Below are 20,392 nucleotides of genomic sequence, written 5' to 3'. Positions count from 1 at the left end.
GGTGGGGAGGCGGCGGAAGCGGAAGAAACCTGGGTTAGTTTTATGAATGGGTAATCGTAGCACCTATCCAGTGCCAGTGTCCACCCTCAGCACAACACCCCGGTTCTGAGTAGGCTCTGGTTTTCCTGAGACATTCTGTGTCAGATTCCCATTAACAGTTGTCCCGTGGTCCGGAGTCCGAATTCAAACTTTATTAGCTCCAAGACCCTAGATTGCAAACTTCTCAACCTTTATGAACCTTTGGAATGGTGTAAACATTAATTACACAGTAGTATGCGTCAACAGTCTGTGGTCAATGGATGTTACTTCACATTCCTTGGCTGTTTATGCCAAAAAGAAACCCAGGTAGTAATTTAAGTACATTTAATTCACTTAAAAATTATGTAAAATGAACAATCCAGAGAAGAAATTTTTTTTAAAAATAAAAATTCCGTTTACAATAACATCAAAAAGAATAAAATACGTAGGAATTAACCAAGGAGATGGATGAAAGACATACAAAGAAACATGGCTGAAAGTAAGGACATAAATGCAAGGACAGCCCACGTTCACGGATTATAAAGCTCAGTATTTTAAAGATGTCAACACTACTTAAAGCAACCCAAGATTCAAGGGAATCCCTCAAAACCACAATAATGTTTTTACAGAAAAAGAAAAATCCATTCTAAAATTCATATGGAATTTTAAGGGATCCCAAGTAGCCAAAACAATCTCGAAAAAGAACAAAGTTGAAGGACTTATGCTTCCTAATTTCAAAACTCACTACAGACCTACAGTAATCAAAACAGCACAGTACTGGCATAAAGGCAGTTTTCTCCATAAATGGTCTGGGAAAACTGGACATCTACATGAAAAAGAATGAATTTGGACCCTAACCTAACACCATATTTTAAAATTTACTGTAAATGGATTAAAGACCTAAATATAAGAGCTAAAACTACAAAATTCTTAGAATAATACAAGGCAAAAGCCTCAGGACACTGTATTTGACAATGGTTTCCTGGATATGACACCAAAGGCACAGGTAACAAAAGAAAAAATAGACAAACTGGACTTCATAGAAATTAACAACTTCTGTGCGGCAAAAAGACTATCAACAGACTAAAAAGACAACCCAGAGAATGAGAGAAAATTTATTCAAATCACACATCTGGTAAGAGTGGGAAATGCAGATGGAGGGTATGTGGGGCAGGCTTGGCTGGTGTGTCCTTCTGCTCACAGAGCAAACATGATGTCCCATCGCACTTGAAAAGCTCTGGTGTATATGCCATGGGAGGGCTGTGTGTGTGACTGAAGTGCCGGGGTCAGGTTCAGTGGCTGTCCCCCTCCAACTCACACGCCCCTCTTCCACTGAGTGCACCTGCACCCGGTACTTTGCCTGCAGAATGGCCTCATCAAGCCTTCCCTCCGCCAGCTCCCGCAGAAATACAACGGAAACACGATGATGTGTGGAAAGCGTTATGCTTGCCTGCAACTTCATGCTCTCAACTGCCACGGAAGAAGGGTGGCCACACCAACACCCAAGACCCCAAGAAGAAAATCAAATAAGGCCCCTTCTTCCCCTTCAACCTCCTACCTGAGCCCCAGGGCCCTGGGGCTGTGATAAAATTTCCATTTTGTTAACTGAAGCAGTAAAAATTAAAGTAAAATGAAAATTATTTTGTAAACTACACATACATATACATGCACATACATACACATACACAGTTACATATGTATATTTCCAGTATACAGCACTTCTAAATCTCAACATTTCTGAAGTTGGTGTGCTATTTTGCATTTCCACCAGCAACATACCAGGGTTTCAATTGCTCCATATCCTCACCAACACTTGTCAGTTTTAACTAATATAGTGGGTATTCATTTCTTTAAAAAAATGAATGAGAAAATAGGCATACACAAGGGGGCAGCCATAATATTACTATTTGCATTTTAGAAACTCAGTGGCAATATCTTGGAGCTGTATCATCGAATTAATACTCTTGATTTTCTCTTAAAAGTCGAGCAACATAGTTTTCCCCCCATTTCTAAATGAGAACTCTGTGTGACCTCTAAGGAGTAATTCACTCTACCCTAGGTCATCTGGCACGTGCCTAGTACCTTTATAGGAGGTGGTTGTTTTTCCTGTTTGGTAGCAAAAGCGATATTATATGCCCCCTGTACCTCCTGACCCTTTCTTTCCTTACCTCCTCTACAGTCCAACACCCTCCTACCCAACCCCCACCAAAATATTTAAGTCAACAAAACAAATACCATGTTATCTATAAGTTTTAATAAAGGAAACAAGATAAATACAAGTCTTTTTTTTTTACTTCAACATATATTGTTTTCATATTATTTCACTTAATGCCACGTAAACCTAAAATCTCATCCCCTGTAATATGAAGTATAATTTCCAAGTGCACTTTAGAGAAACTATGTATGGTAAAGTCAGTGAGTGACAGCAGTGGGCGGGCCAACGGCGCCCTGTGCTTGTTAGGCACAGTGCTTACTCGTACAGCTTTTCCAGCAGGTTCTGCCCTCTCAATACTTTGGCCGACCACACTTTTCAAACGTAACGTACTTCAGACCAAGTTTTATGATAAAGAACAACTCAGCATTACTCAAAGGGAATCAGTTCATGTTTATTTCAAGAAGAGAACTGTTTCATATACTGCCTTCAATACACTGCCTCTTTCCAACATCTCTCCAAGCATTTGCCCCGTTCACCATGGGAGAGTCTGTTGGTGCTCTTCTCAAATTTCCTTCACATATAAAACCAGTCAGGTCAACTCATACTGTGGGTCTTTCTCTAGTACCATTTTCAAGACAGACAAGGTCCCCAAGACATGACAGATCAGTAAAACTTTCACAGACATAAATCCCAGACAACCACCAGGAGCTTTCACAACAGCAGGAAAGAAATGCCCAACATATGCGATCATTAAGTCTACAACGTACAAGAGGTTATTTCAGAGATTTCGGTTTCCATGTTACACTGAACAAGAAGCAGGGACAGCAACTCAGGCTCCATCTGAAATAATCAGTTAGAGGAAAAATCCTAGCACTCAGGCATCAGGGAGCTAGTGGCAAATGAGAAGGCTCCAAAGGAGAGCTCCCAACAGGTATGTTAGGAAAGGCTCAAGGCGTTTCTGGACTAATTCTGGACTGGAAGCAAATTGTTTAACATTCTTCTGATACAACTTTGCCCCATTCCCATGCTTCCCCTATCCCCCCACCAAGATTTTTTAGTGAATTAGGAACCTTGACACTGTGAGAAAAAATTTCTTATTCAGAGTATTTCCATACTATTGTGTAACCAGCCACTAGATAGAGAGATAGATAGACAGACAGATAGACAGACATGAAATAAGGTTGACTTCCATACGCTTTATATGAAAATCAGCATCATTATTTCCTCATCACAGTTTGACCAAAAAGTTATGTAAAATATCATATAACGCAGCGGTAGCTGTGCGTGCGTGCTACATGTATCTCACAGCCTCACACAACTCGCCAGCCTTCAGCCCACCGCACTGTGGCACAGGGGGCAGAAGCTGTGGTTGCCGATCTCCTGCGCCAGCACGCAGTGCTTACACACACCGCACATCCAGAACTGGTACTCGGTGATGGGGCTCCCTGTGGCAACGCAGGTTGGCAGTTTCCCTTCCCCTCTGCCAAAGAAAAGGAAAACAAATAATTACACTTCAAAACTTCTAACTACTTAAAACTTTATTCATTACATTAAAAAACTGAGGAAGAAAAAACATCTCAAGGTAAAAACGTTTCTTACAATGAGAAAATAAAGCATTAATATGCTTATGAGACTAAATAAAATAGGGTATAATGTTAAGGTAAACTACTTAAAGATTCAGTGCTCTAATTATTGTATCACACTGCTATACATACACAAATCCAAGCCTCTAGGAAGGTAGAGTGACATTTACTAGTTACAATTAGCCTTACCCTTCAAGAAGGCTGTCCAGCTCCGATTTTCTGTTATCTTTTGGAGTATGCTTGGTGAAGATTTCCAGAGCCAGGTCCTCATATTGCTGTCTCTGTTCTGAACCGAGGCTCTCCAGAGACTCAAGTTTGATAAAAGCTTTCGAGCAAGTACCAAAAGCTCTGCTGGCACATGCGCAGAGCGCTAACAGAGAGTAGATCTCAACAGCTGGGATAATGTCTTCATAGTCTCTCAGGTGAAGAGCTAGGAAAGAAAGGACAATCTGGATCTTGCACAGCATTCGTGATCAAGCCCGGGAAAGCCCGGCTGTGGAGCGGCTTTAGTTTGACCCACGAGAAGGTCGGCAAAGCTAGAGAAAACAGTGGTGGGAGGTCAGAGCGCTGGCAGGCGGACAGGGACTACGTGACCTCCGGGTTCTGGACCTTCAGCTGACAGCTCAGGGCCCGGACACGTGACCACCACCAAACGATGCACTGGCCATGTAGAAGTACACACACAAACAAAAATGTTGGTGTCTAAACACACATCTTTTGTTCCATATAAATATGTTAGAATTGTTTATGGCATTCCAGCAAAAGGAAACCATTTTCTCTCTGTATTTCTTTGAACAGATTATTGCTTTTCTGTTTGTCTTACTGAAACAATAGAACTTTGAGGGAAAAAAAGTGAAAATGAGCCTCTAGTCTAAGTTGTCAGTTCAGACCATTTATTTTGACAGCTATCATATCTTATTTTCAATTTTTCTGTACTGGAGATATAATCTTTTTCTTAAAAATGCACCATAGAATTAATATCAGATTGGTAACAAAATTGTATGGTTTTTTTTCTTCTCTAGACTTTCAAATTTTAAAAATATCTTGTATAGTATAATATTAGAAATTTCATAACATAATTTAAAGCAATATATTCATGTATTTTACAATTAGGTTCTTACATACTAGTTTGGGGATCAGAAGTTTACAACAAAGTTCACAGGAAGAGATTTACAAAAAATAAATTAATTCAGTATAATAAAGATTACCCTCTAATTTCATAGGACATATATTTTTTCAGATCATTTTTATCACTGAAAAACAAGAATATTAAAGTATATGGATATCTTCACTCAGTAGGTGAAGGATCTTAAGTTAAAGGTCTAATTTTTCTTACAATAAATCTAGAAATCGTGCATAAGTTATATAAAACACAACTATTTTAAATAGTGTATAATTCATACCACATATTAATCAGTTAGAATTAAATAAAGGTCAGTTTTAAAGTAGACATCAAAATGAAAATGATTTCTATATATGACTGATAAGCAATTAGGAAAAAACTTTACAGTCCCATTGCTAACAACAAAAAAATAGGAATACACTGCTAAAGAAATGTTCCGTGCACACAAGAGAACTACAGGACCTTAGAGCAACAGATATATAACAGGTATCAGCGTTTCTTGTTGAATGAGTAGAATAGTGAATGCTATAAATGTCCTTTTCCCTTATCTCAAACTTCTTATTTTTCTGTGAACTGTACATTGCTTTCTAAGTAATAAAAAATATCGGATATATCTCCCCAGGCAAAGGAAACAAAAGAAAAATTAAACAAATGGGACTTCATCACCCTAAAAAGTTTTTGCACAACAAAGGAAATTGTCAACAATATGAAAAGACAACCCACAGAATGGGAGAACATATTCACCGATACATCTGACAAGGGGTCCATAGCCAAAATTTACAAAGGACTTACAAAACTCAATACCAAAAAAAAACCCAGCCCAATTAAAAAATGGGCAAAGGACCTAAACAGACACCTCTCCAAAGAGGACATACAGATGGCCAATAGACACATGAAAAGATGCTCAGCATCACTAATCATCAAAGAAATGCAAATAAAAACTACAATGAGGCCCCATCTCACACCTGTCAGAATGGCTATCATCAATAAATCAAGAAACAACAGGTGTTGGAGAGGATGCGGAGAAAGAGGAACCCTTTTGCACTGTTGGTAGGGATGCAGACTGGTGTGGCCACTGTGGAAAGCAGCACGGAGATTCCTCAAAACATTAGAAATGGACCTGCCTTTGGCCCAGCGATCCCACTTCTGGGGATATATCTGAAGGAACCCAAAACACAAATTCAAACGAGCATAAGCACCCCTATGTTCATTGCAGTGTTATTTACAATCACCAAGATATGGAAGCAGCCCAAGTGTCCATCAGTAGATGAGTGCATAAAACAACTGTAGGACATTTACATAATGGAATTCTACTCAGCCATAAAAAAAGAAGAAAATTTTACCCTTTGCAACAGTATGGATGGTCCCGGAGAACATTATGCTAAGTGAAATAAGCCAGTCAGAGAAAGACAAATACCGTATGATTTTACTCATATGTGGAATCTAACAAACAAATTGAACTAACAAGCAAAACAGAGACAGACTGACAGACGGAGAACAGATGACAGCTAGTGGGGTAGGTAAGAGGTGGAGAGATTGAGCAAAAAAAAAAAGGACTCATGGACAACAGTGTGGTGACTGCTGGGGGGAGAGGTGAATAAGGGAACTAAATAGTAATGGAAAAAAATATAATAAAGATTATATATTTAAAAATATGTATGAATCTATATATAAAATATATATGTATATAGTATACCTATATAAATATATAAATATAAATATATATAAATATAAATGAAAAATATATAAATAGAAATGTATTGAAATATATATTTATGTGTATAAATATATTTATATATATAAAGTACATATATATGAACTATAAAATATAAATCTTGGGGAGACATTCCCAGATAGGAAGTTAAATCATAAAATTGTAAGTTATTCTCAAATTACACATAGTTAATGCAATTTCATTCATAATCTCATTTTTTTGTCAAACTAGAAAACAGTATATAAACTTCATATGAAAGAATGTGCAAAATTTAATATGTTAAAAAAACAAAATCAAACACATGCAAATCCACAGGAAAAAGGTGTTACTAAAATTAACATAAGGGCAAACTGCAGAAGCTGGCCCTTCCCATTCAGTGTATAATTTGGACTCTGTGCATTAGGTAACAGGCCCACCTGTCCTCAGGGCAGTGTCAACGTAGCCCTCGTAGAGCTGCCTCTGGGCGAGTATGAAGAAGTGGTAGGCCTCGGCCCCTCTCCACGCATTGTCTGTGAAGCGGCTGGTTGTGGACAGAACCTCTTCTTCCAGCAAACCAGCCAAAGCCGACGTGGCCTGGGGGTGAAGCAGACGACGTCCCCTCAGCACGGCCACAGCAGCGGGCCTGCCGAGGAGGATGACTGCTGACACTGCTGTGCTGGAGATACTCCAGGTAGCACACTCTGCACTACAAAACTGCCCCCGCTCCTCACTTCTTCATTATAATGCACACTTCGTTAAAGCCGTGTGGTCAAACTCTCTTCTGCTTCATTGAGTACAACTGACGAATAAATGTAAGATTCTAAAGTGTGCATTGTGGGCACGTGCTATACATTTACATCCACTGTGAAAGGACTGATCAAATGTTAAACAAAATTAATTAACTTTTATAGTAAGAGGTTCATAATCTAGGGAAAGTTTTTTGGAACTCACAGATTAGAAGGGATTTACTAAGTAAGGAATTAAAGCGCAGGCTGTAGATTAATCTTCTAGAAAAAAAGAGTTTTCAATGTTTCCAAGTAGAAACTTCTAAAATGTGAGTACTAATTCCAAATCGGTCATTCCTCTTCCTCATATCATTTAAGAAAATAATTGCAAATAAGCAAATTAAATGGCCTTTCCAAAAAGAGAAGTTCAGTTGTTTTCCCCTTGAACACCGCAGGCGATTTGGTCTTATCCGATGCTCTGCCTTACCTCCGAGCTCTTCCCTTTAGCCTTCCCTCGCTGGGCATTTTTCATCTGCTCGTGGTACTGCTCTGTAAGTAAAGCTGATAGTACGTAGAGCTTCTTAACACGCAAAGGCTTGGTTCTTTTCTTTGCCTCTTCATCTGCAATCTGTAAACATGAAAGAATTGGGGGAAGATACTGTTTAATCTGTACTTGTACAGATACAATCATCTCTAAATTCAACTCTCTAAAAAAAGGAGGAAAGTCAGGAGGGTGGAACCTAAACACCCCTCATTTATGATAAACACTTTAAAACCCATTTCGTTTCCTTAGCACTGATAAGTGCTTAGCTCTTTCTTAGTATTTAACCCTTGGAGTCAGAACTTGTAACATATTTAGAAAATAAGAGATGCTGTCAAATAAGTCAGAATAAAGAAAGCTTCCATGGAATGGATTATATTTTCATAGCAAACAGATTTTTTAAATAATGTTCCAAGTACACAGAGATAAAATAGTTTTAACATGGTATATCCTTCAGGAATTTTTATTTTTACTTATTTAAATGATTCTGAGGGAAATTTTTCATTTTTTCATTAAAGCAAATGGGAAAAGAACAGAATGTAAATTTACATGCATTAATACTGTACTAGTCACCTTCCTGCCAAATGCATATTATGAAAAGTGTAATGCCTTTAAAACTTATGCATTTAAAAGGACTCAAAATTATCAACAGGATTTAACTCCCAGTTAAGGAAATTTGTACTTACAGTTCCTAAAAATTCTATAATTCTTCAACATCAGTATTAAGTAAACACATAATTGTTTAGGTACCAATAAGGTGCTAATATTAATAAATAGCCTTGTTAGTAAAGGTAATAATACTAAGATAACACACAGTTATAGCAGTAATAACACCAGAGGTATTTTTCTACAGTGTTGTTTCCAAACAAATGGAAAATGTGTCCTTTACTATCTAAGAAAGCGCCGGTAACCAGAACAAACCAAACACTCACCACTGACGTAGCATACCTTAAACATCAGTTTAGCAGCATCATAAAAGTAATTGGCTTTCCGGTAGAGTTCTATGGCATCAAGAATTTTATTCTTTTCTAATAAATGAGCTGCATACCTCGCTAACAGGGGTCCAATTTCTTTCATACTATGATTTTTAGCCAATTCAACAGCTTTGTTCCACTAGGAGAAAAAAAATATACCATTCAGTCACATATGCCAGAAAATTCACACAATAAAGCTTTAAGTTTATAATAATATTATATTAAAATTATAAACTGGTATATGTTTTTAAAAATCACTTAAAATCAGAGCAATTATAAGTTTTATAAGTTAAACATGCATCAAAATGATTAAAGAATCTAACACTTAGATTTGCTTAAGAAGTACATTTGAAAAAGAAAGCCTTCAAATTTATAACCACATTAATCTTAAAATTCTAATTCTGCACAAACTATGAGAAAAAGATGTGTGTATAGTAAAACAAAATATGCAATTTCAGTTAAGAAAATGTCCTATCAGATTTAATATTTACAAGTTACTTTTATAAAGCAAGTGAAGCTTTATAAAATACTCCAGGGGAATGCATTGATTGTCAACAATTTCAACAAAAATTCTGTACTTTAATTTTAGTTAAATTCCAGCTCTTAAAAATATCAAGTATACATTTCTTTAAAGGGAAAAGAATATACGGCCCTGGCTTGTATGGCTCAGTGGATTGAGCACCTGCCTGGGTTGCGGGTCAAGTCCCTAGTTGGGGGCCTGTGAGAGGCGCAACCAACTGATATGTCTCTCACACATTGAAGTTTCTCTCCCTCTCTTTCTCCCTCCCTTACCCTCCCTCTAAAAGTAAATAAATAAAAAAAAAATAAATAAAGATAAAGGGAAAAGAATATAGACTTGCCAAAATAAATATTGATAAAGTAACTCAATTCTTTCCCCTTGCAATGACCATTACCTGGTCCTTCTTTAGAAACAAGACCCAATCTTGATGAAATGCAGAAAAACTTGCCAGACTAAAGGCACAAGGTTGGTTCATGCTCCCATACTGAGTTAGATATGACTGGGTCACCCCTAACAGTGGCACTTCAAAAAGGGAAGGAATGCCAACATTTTCTGGTCCTCTACTAAGTAAGAGACTACCTGTCTCCTTTCACAAAATTCACCTCCAGCTCTCCGACCCTTGGTCGGCAACAGCCTTCAAGGGAGGGCTATGGAACTTCCATTTTCAGATGCTTACTTGGTTGAGATGCACGCAGGTATCTACCGCTGCCTTTGGCTGATTGCATTTCAAAAATGCAGTCACTGCTTGTTCACACATCCCAACCCTCACAAACATCTGTGCTATTTCCTGTAAGGGCAAAACAATGCTATCAGATTTCACACACCAAGGAAGTCACTTATATTTTAATTTATGAAACTCCACGGGGACATGTGGTTACAGTAATTTTGCATCTAAACAGACATAGGGACAGAGGCCACAAACCACAGCGGGTGCGGCGGCATCACGTTGGATAAGACCGGTGCTTCCCTGACTCCCCGGGGAGCTGAGGGCTAATCTGCCCGGCAGCTCCTGCATTAACCCTCAGCTCCTGCACTCCTCTCTTTCTCAGTTCAGAAGTCGCTTTACAGCAACATTAAGCTCTAAAATAAACCCGCACTGGTGGGTAAGAAAAACCTGTAAGGCAAGAGATGGTGTAGTCAAAGGTGACTGTTCACGTGAGGCTTAGGGAACCCCATTCACAGAGCTCTCCAATACGTCATAGAGAATGCCCCGGACAAGCTGGCCAGGCGCCGGGTCAGGAGGCTGGACCCAAAACAGAGCTCCTGGGAGGGCGGGGCCAGGGGAGAGAGCCACAGCAAAGCCGGTCACGCCCATGTCGCTGTACTTTCCATCTCCAGAGTATCTTTTTTTTTTTTGGTCCTTCTGAATATCTAATTGGCCAGAGTTTTTCTCTCCCCACCTCTACTTTTAAAGTATTTTGGGGAGTATCATAAAAGTACATTTTGTATCCAACTATCTTTTTTAAAGTAATATCCATATTTTTCTAATTATAATATAATACTTTCTTATGGAAAACAATTAGAAAGTACAAAAATGAAGTTAATCTTATCACCCATAGGAGCCCTCTCTCTACAGTCTGACGTAATATCCTGACATCTTCCTCTGGATGCGCGTGTGGGAGGGGCAGCAGCTACTGTGACGCTGTCCAGGGTGGGCAAAGGGAGGTTTACAGGTGGGGGTACGCGAAACTCAGTTTATTCTTGTATTAGCATTATTAATTACTGTATTATTTGCCACATGAACAACTAGGCCAACTTTGGCCCAACCCTATATGTAGCTTTGCATCCTGCATTTCCCACTTAAATATTAGTATAGTTTACCATGTTATTAAAAACTGCTCCAAAACTTGATTTAAAATGTGCAGTGCTATCTAACATTTTTAATCATTTTAATTATTTAATTATTATTATAGCTATGATTACTTAGTATTTACTCAGTAATATTACTATTTTGGATCCTCCCCAGCAGTACTTTTTCCTGCATCATCAGACACACCTAACAGACATCACTCACGTGGGCTGCACTGTCCCCCTGCCCAGGGTTATAAGTAATTTCCGTTTCTTTCCCACGCCAGAAAACACACGGGTGTGTGAAGTGCCATCATTACAGGGATAATTGCTCTCATTTACAGTCGAGAAAACTGAGTTATCAGAATTCTATACTCACCTATTAGTTAACAGACAAAAGTTTCACGGCAGAACTCACAACTGATACATGTATAGACCCTGCAGACGAGAGCTGCTTATTATAGGTTATTTTACAGCTCAGTGATTTATATCTTAGATAAAACAAATAAAATACAAACTCATTAACGTCATTCAACAATTGGTTAAAAGAGGCTTAAAAAGGACAAAGTTCCAGAGAAATCTGCTTTTAGTTTCTCTTTTTTAATATTAAATACTTCACTGTTAATATAAACTAATAAAAGTCAAGCTATCATTTAAAATTCTCGTTATACTACATTTCGCACACACACACACACACACACACACACGAAGCGCCAGACCCAGCATGGATTATTCTGAAGCAGATCTCTGATGACATATCGCTTTATCTGTGAATACGTCATGTGTCTGGCTAGCTTTTAAAAGCAATTTTATAAAACTGCCTTATACAAGCAATTTTATAAGGCAGGTTGTTAGAAGCTGAAGAGGGTATAAGGGGAAAAAATAGTAATGGAAAAAATACAAAAACTATTTTTAAAAACTAGCAAGACTATACAAAACTGTAATCATGTTAAAGTAGCAAGAATATGATTAATTTTTCCCTCTACTCTCAAGTACTCTGTAATATTGATATAGTGTTTTAACAATTAAACGCATAATCCCATGTCTAAGAAACTGTAAGATTATAGATTAATTTAAAATGTTCCGTGTTACAGAGGACATTTCCTGATTGTAACGTAAAAACCTTGGCCCCAGCTAAGTAGCTCAGCTGGTTGGAGGATCGTCCCAATACGACAAGGCTGCAGGTTAATCCCCAGGCAGGACACGTGCAAGGAGCAAGTAGTGGATGCACAAGTAAGTGGAGCAACAAATGGATGTTTCTTTCTCCCAGTCTCTCTCCTTCCCTCCCTCCCTCCTCCTTTCCCTTCTCTCTCTAAAATCAATGAATTTTTAAAAAGCATAAAAACCTTATAAACTAAACTAACAACTTCAAGGACTAAAATTTCCAAAACCTACTGGAAGCAACTTGTGGTTTTCTGGAAGTGAACTGGCAAGATTCTCCAATCCCTCATAATCTTCTAACATATAATAGCATTCAGCCAAGCGTTCCTGGTTTCGGCCTTGCACGTAATATTGTACAGCATTTAACCTGTGGAGGAAAAAGAAAGAAAACTTTTAAAGCTAATGTGAATCTCCTAGTAAACAGCACTTACACCAAATCATGTTCCTTCATTAGAATTACTAGTAAACTCTACTCATCATCTTCACTTACAAAATGTCTTTGAAGCATATAAAATGGGGAGAAAAAACTCTAAAATTGTGAAGAGTTTTTTAGTTACAACATTCTTTGAATAGCCTTAATACTGTTTTCATCTGATACACAGTGGTACTCCCAAACACTGACATAAATACAAAAGCATATTGATCAAAATGAAAACTTAAGAATAAAAACCAATGATTTCTGAAAACAATCTACAATGACAAAATAAAACATAAAACATATGTTTTCACTAGTAAAACAGCCAACATAAAACACTGTTTTCACTTTATTTCCTGAAAATAAGTCATAGAACGGTTTAGAATTGCACACCGCAGTCTCCGGCAGTAGAGAGCCGCCTGCAGCTAAGCACAGGCTCTGTGAGTTTGGAAATGGCAGTGTCCTGTGCTAGTCTAACAACCTCGAGCCTCTCGTGCCCCACCGTGCAATGTGCATCCGGGGCTACTTGAAGTTTAGGGTCCAGGAGGACGCCTTCATTTCCTAAGCACTATTTCACAGGCAAGTATGTGGGCAGCTGCATTTTAAATGCTGGTGGATGGACGAGGGGTCCAGGCAGGTGACTCACCACTTTTGTCGGTCAGCAAAGTAGTCTCCAATGGCATTGTGGGCTTGTTCAAGGAGACTGTCATCTGCATCCCCGGATCCAGTCTTCAGGAGCTGGAGGACCCTAAACCAGTCTCCCAATTTCAGCCGGAGGCCTATAGCAAGATCTCTGCAAACAATGGCAGTCATTCATTCACTTGTTTTTTTTTTTAAGGATTTTATTTCTTTATTTTTAAAGAGAGGGGAAGGAAGGGAAAGTGAGGGTGAGGAACATCAATGTGTGGTAGCCTCTCACGTGCCCGCTACTGGGGACCTGACCCGCAACCCAGGCATGTGCCCTGACTGGGAATCGAACTGGTGACATTTTGGTCTGCAGCCTGGTACTCGACCCACTGAGCCACACCAGCCAGGGCCATTCATTCACTTGTTCATTTGACATATTTATCAAGTGTCTACTATGTGCTAGGTCCAATTATACGGTACTGAGCAATGAACAGAGAGAGACAAGGCAACTCTCCAAACATTTCAGAAACTTAACCTGACCAGGTAAGAAGCAATGGGGAGAACGTGGAAGGGAAAAGGAAACAATTTCCCGCCTTTTACTCTCCTAGACTTCCAATTTCCTTAGCAAAATAATGAAATAATAATCACTTCTTTTCATCAGTTTCCTAGATATGATCAGGCTTATTTAAAAGGCAAACATACAAAAACACATTTGGTTTTATCCTTCTGTACAGGGCTAAAGTTGTATTAAGGATCTCCTGGAAGCACAAATAATATTAATAAAAATTAGACATAATGTTTACAGCTGAAATGAAGTTTATACAGTACTTGACACAAATCCGAAGTGAAATATAAAGAATAAAACTCAATCCTTAACTATGTCTGACTTTTATTTTGTGCTCCTTGACAACAGAAAATTAAATAGTGGCCTAAAGCCAAGTAATGAACTGTGTAATAAATGATAAAAAGCCCCCCGTCTCTGTATTCACATGATTATTTCTCCTATCAAGTGAAACAGTCTCCTATGGCCAGCTGTTCACATGTGTAAAAACTGGGACAAAACTGCCCCCAAATCACAAGCCATAAATGAATGAGGGGCACGTGGAGTATCTAGGATATAATCCAAACTGAAATTATTTTCTAAAAGAAACGGTATATGGTACAGTGAGTCTATTTTACATTCTTTATTCATGAAAACCTGCCAACTTGGGAAGCACTCTGGGCTGCCGGCACCTTCATCACTGACCTTCTGTCCATATCAAGATACATTCTCTCAGCCTCTTCGAACCTGCCAAAGTAGGCAGCGACCTCCGCCTGCTTCATGGACTCGCTCTGAAGATTGCCCAGGCGCTTCACGAACTTGATGCCTTGGTAATCCTTGCAGCGCACAAATGCCTGCTCTGCCATGTTCAAATCCAGCTTCTGAAGGGCTGCTTCAGCCAGTAGGCGCCTTCAGAGAAAAGAATCAGAAAAATCTATTGCAAATTACTGGTATGCAAGTCTCAAACTAGAATTCAATTATTACAGTGATGGTTGCCAGTGAAACATGCTGGGCAGTGTTAATGAAACATTTTATGCAAGTTTCATTGAATATTATGCTTATTTTGAGCTCTTCCAAATCTGAAGTGAATTTATCTTAAGAAGAACAAGAGCAGGAAGCCCATCCCTGCGGAGGCCTGCATGAGAGGCACGTGTCAGAGCCCAGGCTTTAAAAGCTGACGGCAGACGCCTGGGGAGGAGCTTCTTTCTGCTCTCTCATACCAAAGTCGGGGGTGTGGATTGTCCTCTATGAACTGGGACGCATCTTCAATTCCAACCTTCTCAATCAGAGCTCGACTATCTCGCAGGGACCGAATCTCAAAGTTAACTATATAATCCTTGTTTGGATGCTCTGGATTCTAAAAGAAAAGGTGAAAAGAAAGGAATTCAAATAGGTTTGAACTCTATGTTTCTTTTTTACAGTTTAACAAAAACTGCACCATATTGTAAGCAAAACTTGGAAGAAAGTCCCAGGTGTGGGTCTTCCGAGTCATCTAAACAACATCCCTCCTGCTGCTGTCAGGCTGCCTGCGGGGAAGAGGGGCCAGTGGCAGAAGGGGTCCCAGTCTGGAAGAGAAACTTGTTTCCCTCAGCTCAACCGTCTTTTCCCCCCAGGGCACTGCTCTCTTCTCAACCACAGCACTGGGCAAACTCAGTCTGGGCCTCTGCCCCTCCCTCCCTCCCTTTCCTCCCCTCCCTCCCTGCTCCCTGCTAGGGCAATGAAGCACTTGCTCCACGAGCTGCTGAGCGAAGGCAAACAAAAGAAAAAGAGCTAGTGTTCATCATCACTTTCCTTTTGTAATATAGAAGGCTGACCAAAAAATAAAAATTAAAGAAAACCCCTCCCTGAAGGCGAGTCTTGAAGAAGAAAAGAGCTAATGTCCAAAGAAAGGAAGCAAGAAGTTATAATGAACCAGCAATATTTTACATATTCCAAGTAATGAAAAGTGAAGCATAAAAAAAGTGAGAAAATCAGAGCCCCCAGGTGCAAACAGCAGCGGCTGCCGGAGACTGGAGTTCTCTGAAAAGGTGAACTGAGCCGCAGGCACCCCCTGCTCACCCTGCCACTAAACCTCCGCGTCTACAAACTGGGAAGTTCTGGGAACTCCCAGGCACAAAGTAGGAAGCAGTACTGAAAGAGCATGAGGTTGGGATTCAGACAGATTTAGGCTCAAATCCTAATTCCACTGCTTTCTGGCTATGTGATAGCTCTTTGTAGAACCTGCCCTGCCTCCCTCCCTTCCCACACAAAAAGCCAAAATCATCTTCCCAAAACAGAAACCCCATGATATCACTCCCGCCTCCCTCCCCCACTGACTCCAGAAGGAAGTCCAAACTGCACAGCACGTGAGGTCCCTTATGACCTGAACCGCCCTCCCCCATCCTCTCTCCCCTTCCTCATCTGTACCAATTACATCCTCCAGCTCTGAAGCCAGATGGAGAGCTTGGAGTCAAATCATGGCTTTGCCTACTGCTAACCAGGTATCACTGGCAAATTAATTTTTCCCTCCAAGCCTCAGATTGTTCATCTGAACAAATGGAGATAATCAAACCTACTTCCTTGAGTTATGAGGATTCGATAACTATACCAAATATTTAGCACACTGTCTGGCTGTGCTGCTCACGTTATTCAGAACTGACCCAGTGACGCTCTCTTGCTTCAGACCTTTGCAGAGATACACCCACTGACTGACCCACAGCATGCCCCACCCTGTTCTGCTTGCTGCGTTTCTTGTCTACTTGAGGCCAAGAACTATGTCTTACTGTCAATAAGCATTTGCTGTGTCAACGAACAGGTAAATTTTAGGGGAATCATTTCACCCACTAAGAGCCTTCCTCATCTAAAAACCAGGTCTGTGTCAATATACCACAATTATAGTAACAAATGAACACAATGTGTAACATGTAAGAAACATTTCATATGAAGGTACATCAGTAAATGTTAATTCCCTTCCTTTTCCTTTTGCATTCCTTCTTCTCTAGTCCTCTAAGAAATTTCTCATGTTATTTCTTTTCTCTCCTGTTTTATTGAGACATAATTGATACATAACCTTGTATTAGTTTTAGGTGTACAACAGTCATTTATTTCTTAAACTGAATTTTGGTAGGAATCCATAGTTCAGCTAAATGCTTCCTGGGTCAACAAGCCCCAGAGTAAGGCACAACAATATTCTTTCCTTTAAGGCTTTGCTTGGAGTAAGTCAGATAGAGACCGAAACTGTCACAGAGAACTTGGTGTTTCTTACAGTTTCACAGCTCCCGCCAGGAAACGGGGCGATGGTACCGTACGTGTTCTTTATCCGAATGCACACACATAAAGCGTGCCCAGGGTACCACGAGCCTTAAAGTCCTCCTAACCATTTACACGCACATATTGTCAAGCCCCTCACAGGAGTCAGTGCAGTCACCAGAGCAATGACGCCACAGGTGTTTCCAAACACTCTAGAACTTAAGCCAATCAGCAACGATGAGCCCTTCCAAACAAAATTACAACAAAATTATATCCAGCCAACTAAAAGATTAATCAAAATCAAGGATTTATTTGCAGAGAAAATGTAGTAAACAGACTGGTAATACATTGCTTAGTTTTTTATAAATTTTTTCGGAACTAAAAAAAATGCTATTGTTTATACTGAAAAAACTATCTGAAGTTCTACAATTCCCTCAAGTTCACTTTCCAGTTATTAAATTAAAATTAACACTAAAAAGGTAGACTGTACAACAGTGCCATTTTTATAAGATGGCTTCTGTTCACTCGTCTGTTCTACCAAATCTGTGCGCCGTTGACAAAGGATGGAGCACTGGGTTTCTCATCAGCTTGCCGACCGTGAGGCTGGGGGGGAAGGGGGACGGGTGAGAGGGAAGCTTAAAAGCTGTCAGCAGTGAAACATCAAAAATGAGGCCCGCGGCATTACTGCCGTCTAGGACTGCGTGGTCTCCAAGTGGGAGCACCTGGCTCTTCTCTGGGTGGACAGCACTTCCGCAAAGAGTAAAGAAAAAGGCCTGTGCCTGTTTAAGTGTTACACTTGTAGAGAACTGAACTTGTTTCCACAGTTACTGTACTATTTAAACTGAATACATAACACCAGAGAATACGCATTTTCCCTGCTCCACTCTTACGAATGAAGATATAAGGCCTTTTGTTTGTCCTCTTTCCCAAAAGATCTACTGAACAACTACCCTCTAACTACCAAAACCCTCAAGCCAGTCTCCCTGCCCCGCTCTCTCAAGCCATTTTCAGACCAGCTTGAGAAGCCTGCCCTTTCTCCCCCCAAAGCCTCATTAAGTAATAACCTTCTCCCACGTTCTCGGTGTCGGTGGCGTCATCACTCTGGACACCCAGACCAAAGTTTGGATGGGGGCCCATCCTGCTCCTGTAGGGTACTCATGATACAGGAAAAAAACGCAATTCATAATAAAATGGCTATAACTTACACATGAAAACACGCTACAAACCGCAACTAACTTCCGGAACTTTAAAATCTACGGTCCCAACTCCAAAAAATATATGAGGTACATATAAAAAGTAAATGTTTTGGATAAGATGAAGCTAAAATTGCACTCAGTATAGTCTTAGAGAAAAAAGATTCTCAAAAGATGGTTAATGAAGGCCAAAGTAAGAGTTCAAAAAGACATCAGGAACCAGAAATGGATGATTCTAAAAAAACAGCAAAAAACAAAAGAAAAGATAGTGAACTTTGAAAAAAAGGTTATTCAAGTGCCCTAGAACTAAACTGTCAAATATTTCTTCAGAACTTCTTTGTTATTAGTGTAAAAACAATGAAAACAACAACTAGCTACCACTTTTTGAGCTCTTAGCACTGTGCTCAGTGCCTTTCACACATTATAAATAACAAATAACACAGTGATAGGAACTGTCATTGTCCATACTTCAGAGAGGCTGAAAACTGAGGCTTGTGAACAGGAACGGGAAACTCAGGAAGACGAAGGAGCCTGGTACAGGGCGTGCAACTGACAACGCGGGGTTGGACGCCAGATGTGTCTGCCTCCTCACCCCACGCTCCTAACCGGACACCATGCTGGGGCAGAAATTAACCCCAGCCAAGCCAGCAGCAGAAATGTAATTGTTTTTTAAGAATTACCTTTGGAAAAAGGACTCATACAAAAAAAAAAAAAAAAAGAATTACCTTTAGTATCTCATCCAATAAAACAGATTTAATTTCTAAATCCTCAAAGTTACAAATATATCCAGAAGTCTGAATGGGTTCCTTTAAAGACAAAAACAAATGTTATACTTAATTATATAAAATTTTCCTTCCTTAACATATCATGATTTTAAGTTTCATTATCAACATTTTCAAACCAACAGAATAGTAGAAAGGATGTCATAAACACCCATATGCCCATCATCTAAATAATTATTAACATTTTGGTTAACAAGCTTCACTCAGTTTTTTGGCTATTTACAGTTGTGAGGGGAGCGCGTCCTCACACCGACTGGGGAATGAATGGCAGAGTAAGTGCCCACGCAGGGACCACAGCCCGCCAGCGTCCTCATGAGCAAAAAGAGCAGTACAGCGGGGGTCATGGAGAAATCCAGTCAGTGGCAAGGTTATAAAAATTCACCTAGCCAGAACTCTAGTGGAAACTGAAGAACTTGCCAAGCCAGACAGCAAACTCAAACTTAAAAAGAAGAAGGCTGTTCTGTTACAACTACTTAAGAAACACTTTCCACAGGCAAAGATTTCACTTGGCGCTACATTCTCCGAGACTGCTACACACACATTCCGACAGGCAGGCCCAACACTCTCACTCCTCCAGGCAAATGAGTTCGGGGTCAGTGCAAGCTGTAATCAGTTGTAATCTCCAAGGGTGGGAAAAAGAACTGTAACTCTCGCAAGGAATTCTACCTCCATCTTCAAGGCTATCCTGTAGTTACCTGTGAAATGCCCATGCTTGCTTTGTGGCAAGAGTCAAATTTCCCTCGGGCCCTTGGAAGAGGCTCTGCCTACAGGTCAAATGAATGCCTTTCCTTTGAATCATTATTCGATGTCTAAAAATTACACACAAAGATCCTTAAGACTCCTAACAGCTTTAACAAAACCTTTGACAGCAATTTCCTTCAGGTCACTTACCAACCCAAAGACCCTGAAGGGCTCAGGTGGGGAAATGTAAAAATAATTTAGAATATTAAAGAGGCCAATACTTGACCACTAAACGAGTTACTACAGACGACCGACAGCAGCTCAGGGCCCACGCATGCAATTTCTCCCCAGGGAGAAAGCTACAGGTCCAAACCAACAACAACTAATGACCGAAGGCGCTTATTAACTCATCTCTTATTATTTACCTTAGTGGAGTACAGAAAATTCCAAACTGAAACTCCATTAACTGTTTAAAAGAGTTACCTTCTTAATGATGGCTACCACTCAAGTTCTGCTCAATTTCCTAAACACAACCGTTAACAGCTGACCCACAGCAGACCAAGTGACAGGGAAATTCAGAGCCTAAAACTTAGCCAATGTGAACCGCAAGTAGAAAATCAAACATGACTTGAAACTGAGTGAGA

General features: G+C 39.8%; 1 protein-coding gene across 3 annotated transcripts in view; it reads right to left on the bottom strand.

The window, feature by feature from the left end:
* Positions 1-2,603: 2,603 nt before the first annotated feature.
* The window catches only part of WDR35 (WD repeat domain 35), a 51,961-nt gene continuing 34,172 nt past the window's right edge, over positions 2,604-20,392 (bottom strand). For 2 of the 3 annotated variants that reach the window (XM_024552485.3, XM_024552486.3), the window contains 11 exons: positions 19,011-19,091; positions 15,085-15,221; positions 14,570-14,773; positions 13,343-13,489; positions 12,516-12,648; positions 10,009-10,119; positions 8,787-8,951; positions 7,785-7,925; positions 7,010-7,166; positions 3,946-4,186; positions 2,604-3,653 (listed from right to left, as the gene is read on the bottom strand). In XM_024552485.3, coding sequence (XP_024408253.2) covers positions 3,503-3,653; positions 3,946-4,186; positions 7,010-7,166; positions 7,785-7,925; positions 8,787-8,951; positions 10,009-10,119; positions 12,516-12,648; positions 13,343-13,489; positions 14,570-14,773; positions 15,085-15,221; positions 19,011-19,091 — 1,668 coding nt within the window. In that variant the 3' untranslated portion in view covers positions 2,604-3,502. Of the gene's footprint in view, positions 3,654-3,945; positions 4,187-7,009; positions 7,167-7,784; positions 7,926-8,786; positions 8,952-10,008; positions 10,120-12,515; positions 12,649-13,342; positions 13,490-14,569; positions 14,774-15,084; positions 15,222-19,010; positions 19,092-20,392 lie in introns of those variants that run through there. The other variant, XM_045189616.2, reaches the window with a different exon arrangement.

Source organism: Desmodus rotundus, chromosome 5, assembly GCF_022682495.2.
Source record: "Desmodus rotundus isolate HL8 chromosome 5, HLdesRot8A.1, whole genome shotgun sequence".
Taxonomy (NCBI): Eukaryota; Metazoa; Chordata; class Mammalia; order Chiroptera; family Phyllostomidae; genus Desmodus; species Desmodus rotundus.
The sequence above is the reverse complement of the archived record's forward strand: the minus strand, read 5'-3'. Positions and strand labels throughout refer to the sequence as shown.